At 40.2% G+C, this 9,221-nt stretch overlaps 1 protein-coding gene and 1 non-coding gene across 2 annotated transcripts; both read right to left on the reverse strand.

Annotated features, from left to right (window-relative positions):
* Nucleotides 1-315: 315 nt before the first annotated feature.
* On the reverse strand, nt 316-8,679 carry LOC116982993 (granzyme A-like). Its single transcript, XM_033036545.1, has 5 exons — nt 8,622-8,679; nt 6,427-6,589; nt 5,796-5,958; nt 2,373-2,642; nt 316-495 (listed from the first exon to the last, which is right to left on the reverse strand). Exons 1-5 carry the CDS (start codon nt 8,677-8,679, stop codon nt 316-318), a joined length of 834 nt encoding a protein of 277 aa, XP_032892436.1.
* On the reverse strand, nt 2,144-2,228 carry LOC116983438. Its single transcript, XR_004414690.1, has one exon. It is a non-coding gene; the product is annotated as a U4 spliceosomal RNA (small nuclear RNA).
* Nucleotides 8,680-9,221: the final 542 nt, after the last annotated feature.

Raw genomic sequence — 9,221 nt, forward strand, 5'->3', positions numbered from 1 at the left:
TGGCGTGGGACACTTTGTAACTTTGGCAGCACCTTTATGTGGCAACTATTTGCATACCTCTGGTATACAAGTAAAACATTTCACTGTGGCTTGTAAAATGTGACAATAAACTATTAATTCATTCATTCAGTTTGTTTTCACAACCCATAAATCTTACTTCAGCGAACAGGGTATTTCACAATTCTAGTTTTTATTGCATTTTGTGGTAAAATGTTACACAATGTACTCAGATATAGATGGAAGCATGCTGGTTATCTAAGCCAATTGATTGAGCATCATAGTTATTAAAGCAAAGTGAATTAGCGCGCTGATTACTCAATACAGCTTTTCATTGGTCATATTGTAAGCCTGCATGGCAATGGTTTTCCAAATCCAACTAAGGTATTTAGAAACAAAAGTGTAAACTCCAGGCTTTTTGGGATCTGCACATCTTTTGCCAAAGGACACAATCCCGACGTATGTTCCATTGCAAAGCAAAGGACCACCTGAATCACCCTGGAAGGGAAAACAATAAAGATGACAATTCAGTAGAGTCAGATAAAATAAAATTTCACCAACTTTCAGTCTGAAAACACATCACAATGCTTTATTTATGACCCGTGCCCAGCTGGTTTGAGGAGATGGTGATTTTACAACTTGGAGCACATGTGCCTAATCAAATTCATAAAGAAACTTTAAGTGGAACACTTTCCTTGAGAGGATAGTAATGTTCAGCTATTAAAAAAAAAGACATTTACAAAAACAAGCTACAATAATAGAAACATAGAAACATAGAAATTAGGTGCAGGAGTAGGCCATTCGGCCCTTCGAGCCTGCACCGCCATTCAATATGATCATGGCTGATCATCCAACTCAGTATCCCGTACCTGCCTTCTCTCCATACCCTCTGATCCCCTTAGCCACAAGGGCCACATCTAACTCCCTCTTAAATATAGCCAATGAACTGGCCTCGACTACCATCTGTGGCAGGGAGTTCCAGAGATTCACCACTCTCTGTGTGAAAAAAGTTCTTCTCATCTCGGTTTTAAAGGATTTCCCCCTTATCCTTAAGCTGTGACCCCTTGTCCTGGACTTCCCCAACATCGGGAGCAATCTTCCTGCATCTAGCCTGTCCAACCCCTTAAGAATTTTGCAAGTTTCTATAAGATCCCCTCTCAATCTCCTAAATTCTAGAGAGTATAAACCAAGTCTATCCAGTCTTTCTTCATAAGACAGTCCTGACATCCCAGCAATCAGTCTGGTGAACCTTCTCTGCACTCCCTCTATGGCAATAATGTCCTTCCTCAGATTTGGAGACCAAAACTGTACGCAATACTCCAGGTGTGGTCTCACCAAGACCCTGTACAACTGCAGTAGAACCTCCCTGTTCCTATACTCAAATCCTTTTGCTATGAAAGCTAACATACCATTCGCTTTCTTCACTGCCTGCTGCACCTGCATGCCCACTTTCAATGACTGGTGTACCATGACACCCAGGTCTCGCTGCATCTCCCCTTTTCCTAGTCGGCCACCATTTAGATAATAGTCTGCTTTCCTGTTTTTGCCACCAAAATGGATAACCTCACATTTATCCACATTATACTGCATCTGCCAAACATTTGCCCACTCACCCAGTCTATCCAAGTCACCTTGCAGTCTCCCAGCATCCTCCTCACAGCTAACACTGCCCCCCAGCTTAGTGTCATCCGCAAACTTGGAGATATTGCCTTCAATTCCCTCATCCAGATCATTAATATATATTGTAAATAGCTGGGGTCCCAGCACTGAGCCTTGCGGCACCCCAGCACTATGTCTTCCTTAGTGAAGACGGAACCAATGTAGTTATTCAATTGGTCCGCCATATCCTTGTTCCCCATGATCAACTCACCTGTTTCTGACTGCAAGGGACCTACATTTGTTTTAACTAATCTCTTTCTTTTCACATATCTATAAAAACTTTTGCAGTCAGTTTTTATGTTCCCTGCCAGTTTTCTTTCATAATCTATTTTTCCTTTCCTAATTAAGCCCTTTGTCCTCCTCTGCTGGTCTCTGAATTTCTCCCAGTCCTCCGGTATGCTGCTTTTTCTGGCTAATTTGTACGCATCATCCTTCGCTTTGATACTATCCCTGATTTCCCTTGTTATCCACGGATGCACTACCTTCCCTGATTTATTCTTTTGTTTTTCAATAAGCAATAATCGCGCCTCGGGTAAACCTCATCGGCTACGATACTGCCACTGCACAAAGCTGCATAATGCCAGGCTAAGGCCAGTGTGAGAATGGATGGAATGTTTCAATCTATAGAAGGCATCACTGAACCATTTGGGCTTTTACACACACTCTGATAGCTTTATGGTCATTTTACTGATAACAATGCTACACAGCACACTCACCGCACAAGAATCTCCTCTGCCTTCACTGTCACCAGCACAGATCATGTTCTGGGTTACTTCAGGGTTGTGATTGTAATAGTCCTCGCTGTTGCATGTTTTACGATCTATTACTTCTATTGTCACCTCTTGAAGTGTGTCAGATGTAAATACTTTACTTGTTTTTCCCCATCCTGCCACGAAGCAGGAAGTTCCAGGCTTCGGATCATCGACCATTCCTCCAGGTAGTTTGAGCACATTCACATCATTGTTGATCATTGCATTATTCTCCAGCTGTGATACAATAATAATTTATTCTTATTCTTCAAAGAATGAAGAATATCTTAAACTATTGCTCTATTCAAAAGAGATTTGTTAGTTTCCCTATTTATAGTAAGTACTTCATTTGCTGAGGTTCTGTCCTTTGCAGAATGAAATGTTTCTTTTACTTTTTCAGATGATCACAGAGACAAGAAAAATTGACCATAAAATGTAATGTCAATTACCCTTCAAGTGATACATGAAAATATTATTGCGGCTGATGTTCATAAAGCCATACGCTACTGTCGTGGATGATCGATCGATCAATTGATGGAGTGATTGATTGATCGAGTGAGTGAGTGAGTGAAAGATTCAGCATGGAAATGCTCTTCAGCTCACCAAGTCCACATCGATCACCCACTCACGCTAGTTTAACTCACTTACGCAGCAACTTCCTACACACTCGGGACAATTTACAGAGGCCAATTAACCTACAAATGCACACATCTTTGGGAAATGGGGGAAAAACGAAGTAACGGGTTGGCGACAAGGTGGCGTAATGGTAGAACTACTGCCCTACAGCGCCAGAGACCCGGGTACGATCGTGACTATGGGTGCTTGTCTGTACGGAATTTTTACATTCTCCCCGTGACCTGCATGGGTTTTCGGGGATCGGGATCTTCGGCTTCCTCCCGCACTCTAAAGACGCACAGATTTGTAGGTTAATTGGCTTGGTGTAAATGTAAAATTGTCCCTATTATGTGTAGTGTAGTGTTAATGTGCGGGAATTGCTGGTCGGTGCGGACTCAGTGGGCCCGAAGGGCCTGTTTCTACGCTGTATCTCGAAACTAAACTCACCTAAATTAAAATATCAACTGAACTATCTGGATGAAACCCACATGGTCCCAAGGAAAACCTGCAAACTCCACAAAGACAGCACCTGAGGTCAGAATATGAACCAGGCCTCTGGCGATGTGAACAGCTGCTCTCCCAACTGCACTATTGTGCCATCCCTTCAAGGTTCTTCACTATCTAAATCTTTCTTTGTTAACAAGTAAACTCTAATTATTCAAACTTAGCTATGGCTGTTTTACTCTAAAAATATCATATCAGACTGAAAATGAACAAAGTAATTGATGGAAATATAAAGCTGGGAATCCAAATCTTTCAGCACTTTTTGGATGCTTATTTAACGATGATTAAGAAATAATATAGATTGAATGTCATTAATCTGGAACATATTACAGATAGAATGGTAAAGCAGTCAACAATTAATTTAGTTGCACTGTTGTCATGTCATTTATTTTCTATGACAGGCTGTGGAGTCAAATCAATGGATATTTTTAAGGCAGAGATAGATAGATTCTTGATTAGTGCGGGTGTCGTGAGTCATGGGGAGAAGGCAGGAGAATGGGGTTAGGAGGAAGAGATAGATCAGCCATGATTGAACGGGCCGAATGGCCTAATTTTGCACCTATCAGTTATGACCTTATGGCCAGATGATCTTAAATATACTTATAATCTTGCTATGTGTCGCTTTGCTTTTCTTTAGGTTGTTTCCTCAAATAGCATTTTGTTTGCAACTATTTTGTTTGCCGCCATTTTGTTTGCATTTTGAGCAGCTGAGTTACTGATATTATGGGTCTTGTTTTAAATTAATTCACCTGGGAAAAAAAAGTTATTTTCCATCAAATGAATTTGATTCAAACAAACATGGCTTGCTGTTTTGTATAATTTTTCTTTCCAATGCCTACAGTGAACTATGCAATAAGGCAGAGTAAAACATGTGAGTGATACAATATGTTCCTTTCTTCTCGGGGTGGCTTGCTCATATTCCTGCTGGGATGCTGCTGAGGCTGAACGCAGATTGATTGTTGACAAAAAATGAATATTCTAGAAATTAATATTACAAAGTTGATCCAAGCTCTATGGAACACTCCTGCAGCTGGAAACTGGAGGTGTTTTCTTGCAATAGAGATAAGAATAAGGATATGCAATTCAGAACATTTCTTGATCTCAATTGAAGATCAGGATATGTTGATGCAGAGATTTTCTTCAGGAACTTCTATCCAATCAATACTTTAATTCTAAATGTTAAATTTCCTTGACTATAAAAGGAACATTTCCTCATCAGTTCAGTGCACCATTAGACCAAGAAGGCTCCACACTCACACAGAGACATCTGATCTCATCTGCGATTAATACAAGTTTATTTTACACAGAAAGTGGTGGGTGCATGGAACACAGTGCAAGGGGTGGTGGTGGATGCAGGTATGATAGTGGTGTTTTTAGACAGACTCATGGATATGCAGGGACTGGAGGGATATTTACTAGAATGTTGCCTGGGTTTCAGCAACTAAGTTACAGAGAAAGGTTGAACAAGTTAGGGCTTTATTCTTTGGAGCGCAGAAGGTTAAGGGGGGACTTGATAGAGGTTTTTAAAATGATGAGAGGGATAGACAGAGTTGACGTGGAAAATCTTTTCCCACTGAGAGTAGGGAAGATTCAAACAAGGGGACATGACTTGAGAATTAAGGGACTGAAGTTTAGGGGTAACATGAGGGGGAACTTCTTTACTCAGAGAGTGGTAGCTGTGTGGAATGAGCTTCCAGTGAAGGTGGTGGAGGCAGGTTCGTTTTTATCATTTAAAAATAAATTGGATAGTTATATGGATGGGAAAGGAATGGAGGGTTATGGTCTGAGCGCAGGTATATGGGACTAGGGGAGATTATGTGTTCGGCACGGATTAGAAGGGTCGAGATGGCCTGTTTCCGTGCTGTAAATTGTTATATGGTTATATGGTTATATGGAGCATGTGCAGTTAAAATGGTTTAGTTTAAGTAGGTACCATGTCCGGCACCAAACGACCTGTTCCTGTGCAATGCTGTTCTATGTGCTACATCCTACACCTGGTCAGGTTGTGGTAGACTAAAAGTAGGGGGAAAAAAAGCATCAAATGATCATTCTAATGATCCTTGTTGAAAAACTTCCTGACATGCCTAAAGGAGGAGGACAAGGTTAAGTCTGGTTTCCCCTGTGCCAAACGGCATCCTAGATATCACCGTAAGTAATCTGAAAAATCATTCCCCCAAGACATCGAAGACATATTCTTTTGTGAAATTAAACATTGCTAATGAACAAATTAAGGGTTCAGAGCATTGTACAGATGAGAAAGAAAATTCATACTTCCAGCAGCTTGATGTCATTTTCCCCCGTAATACGACTGAATTCTGGATGGGGAATCTGTCTCTTGATATGAAATATTTGTTTACTCAACTCGTATCGCGAAAGAGAATGTGCACCAAGAACCACTTGAAACTTCCGTTTTCCACCAATGGTGCCTACTTCGCTGCCAAGCAAAAATAAACATATTACACTTTTTTTTTTAAAAGGCAATTTTCAGAAATTCATCAGGAAGCCAACCATTAAATATTGAAATTTGTGGAAATATAAGAAATATATATATATATACACCACACCATATTCAGTAGTTAACTAATGTGCAACTTCCAAGGGGTGATCCGTACCCAATGATAAGCCAAGACTTTGCTCTTAATTAAAAGTCATTAATGTACCCATCAAAACAAATTGCTTGTAAGTAATACCCTTAAAGTACTGAAATCATGGGTCTGAAATAGGTATCGCATAAGTGACCATTCAAATTGAGTCTTTCTAACACAAAAAATGCATTAACCTGGTGATCTACATATTAATGAAGACATGACCAAACAGTGGAACGTGATAATTCCACACAGGCTAAGATTAGGAACTGATCACAAATTAAAGTAAATTTTCATTCATACACAGTAGAGCTTACGTTTCACAGTGAGCTGCAGTTAGAACCCATTCACGGTTGATCAAAACCCCTCCACAATAATGTTCATACTGCTGTTTCCACCACTGAAACTTTTGGAGGGATGCCATATAGGGTCTTGAATGAGGTACAGCGTCATGACCACCAATAATTTCATCTCCATGATCTGGAACAAATAAAAGATATTGATATTGAACATTGTTTTTTCATATGCAGGCTCTGAAGATAACTGACAAGGCCAGCATTTATTGTCCACCCCTAACAAGATTATGGATAAAATGATCGATTAATTATTCTGAATAGATCTTTACAAGATTAATTGAACGATATGTTATGTAACCAATAATATAAGTAGAATTTTCCAAAAGAGTTGAAGTGAGATTTCATTACATTATCCACTGATGATTAAGAAAGGTGGAGTTGAATTCCCCTTCTTCATGCAATGTCATAGTCTGTACTCGTACTCATCAAGAATTTTATAGCACACAGCTTTGGACTGACAAGTGGCAAATTGCATTTCACCACACGAGCGTTTGGCAATGACCAAGTCTGTGAAGACGGAACGTTACGGTTTCTCTTTGAAATTCAGTGGCAGAACCAGAAACCAAATTGTAAATATTATGGTTATAAGGGTAAGACTCAGAGGCTGAACGTTAGACTAATGGTCCAACTGTACTTTATTGTCACATGTACATAGGTGCAATGAAATTTCTTTGTTGCACAGTTCAGTAAATATCTTACTCTACAAAAGCTCAATCAAACTTAATAGACAATAGACAATAGACAATAGGTGGAGGAGTGGACCATTTGGCCCTTCGAGCCAGCACCACCATTCAATGTGATCATGACTAATCATTCCCAATCAGTACCCCGTTCCTGTCTTCTCCCCATATCCCCTGACTCCGCCATCTTTAAGAGCTCTATCTTGCTGTCTCTTGAAAGTATCCAGAGAACCGGCCTCTGTGAGAAAAAGTGTTTTCTCGTCTCCGTTCTAATGGCTTACCCCTTATTCTTAAACTGTGGCCTCTGTTTCTGGACATCGGAACATGTTTCCTGCCTCTGGCGTGTCCAAACCCTTTATAATCTTATATGTTACAATAAGATCCCCTCTTAACCTTCTAAATTCCAGAGTATGCAAGCCCAGCCGCTCCATTCTCTCAGCTATGATAGTCCCACCATCCCGAGAAATAACCTTGTAAACTTATGCTGCACTCCCTCAATAGTAAGAATGTCCTTCCTCAAATTAGGTGACCAAAACTGCACACAATACTCCAGTTGTGGTCTCACTAGGGCCCTGTACAGCTGCAGAAGGACCTCTTTGCTACTATACTCAACTCATCTTGTTATAAAGGCCAACATGCCATTCGCTCTCTTCACTGCCTGCTGTACCTGCATACTTTCATTGACTGTTGAACAAGGAGCCCCAGATCCTGTTGTACTTCCTCTTTTCCCAACTTGACTCCATTTAGATAATAATCTGCCTTCCTGTTTTTGCTACTAAAGTGGATAACCTCACATTTATCCACTCACCCAACTTGTCCAAATCACCCTGCATTCTCATAGTATCCTCCTCACAGTTCACAATCTCCAAGTTCCTTTCTGCCATCTACAAGTCGGGAACGGGTTATCAGGCTCTCAACTTGCTTGGAGCACAAATATTCCAACAACGATCATGGCACCTTCCAGGAAAAGAACAGACTTGATTCATAGGCGATCCAACCCCCCAGACATACACTCCCTCCACCAGTGACTCATTGTGCCTGCAGATTGTAACTTTTGCAAAGTCCGTTTATTTCCAACAGCAGATCTTAAAGTTCTGACCTCCTACCAGCAAAGAGGATGAATGCAGCAAGAGCAGTATTATATGTTCATTCCAAATCACACACCATCCTGGATTTGCAAATATATTGCCATGCTTATTTCTTCACAAGGTCTAAATCCACATATTTCTGCACTGTAGACATAACTTCAACAAATGTTTTCAGCACCTCAAACAAGTGTCTCACTAACATCTTCTCAAATGCTGTTAGAAATGAACAATACCTGTTCCTTTATCAGCACTCCTAAACTGCAACTTGGACCACCTAGGAAGCAAGTGCAGCAGAAACATGGGAACATCACCACTTACAAGTAACACCTTTACTGAAATAAATTATAACATGAATACAATGTTAAATATTTCTTATTTTGTTACTTACAGGCTGGACTTAGAAAGATGACAATTAGCAAAACATACAGATTGTACAATAGTTTCATCTTTCTCCTTGTGCAATCACACACTAAATGATGCCAAGCGTTCTTGCGTAATTTATAATAAACTCAGTGGGGAGTGGTTAATTTATGTTAGATGCATCCTGGTGATAGGTTGGATTTGTGAATGTTCTAATCTGTATTCACTGTAAACCAAAGATCTTATAGCGGAGCAAGATAGACCACTCCTCCGAAATCCAATGGACTGACGTGTAGTACGTGACGGAACGTCACGGCCGCCATTTCTTAATGCGAAACGCGACTTCCGGTATGCCACCCGCTGAAATCCAAACCAAAGATTATAGAGCTCCTCTATAATCTTTGATCCAAAGCAAAGATCCTCGAGTATCTTGTAGCGGGAACAGCCCCCTCCTTTGCGTAGTTTCCCTTGCATTGTATTGTGCAGTTTCCCTTGTATTGCTTTAACACACACTGCACAAAATTAAATTTAACGTATATATATTTTATATATTTATGTATTTATATGAATGTGTGTCTGTGTGTGAGAGGCAAGTTAGAGATAATAAAGTTTATACTCATGAATCAGA

Source organism: Amblyraja radiata, chromosome 1 (genome assembly GCF_010909765.2).
Source record: "Amblyraja radiata isolate CabotCenter1 chromosome 1, sAmbRad1.1.pri, whole genome shotgun sequence".
Lineage (NCBI taxonomy): Eukaryota > Metazoa > Chordata > Chondrichthyes > Rajiformes > Rajidae > Amblyraja > Amblyraja radiata.

Bases quoted from the DNA above. Each gene is read 5' to 3' on its own strand.
- LOC116982993 (XM_033036545.1), bottom strand. From the start codon at position 8,679: ATGAAACTATTGTACAATCTGTATGTTTTGCTAATTGTCATCTTTCTA. The intron at 6,590-8,621 runs GTAAGTAACAAA...TATTTGTTCCAG, and splicing joins CATCTTTCTAAGTCCAGCCT to ATCATGGAGATGAAATTATT. The intron at 5,959-6,426 runs GTAAGCTCTACT...TTTGCTTGGCAG, and splicing joins ACTGCAGCTCACTGTGAAAC to CGAAGTAGGCACCATTGGTG.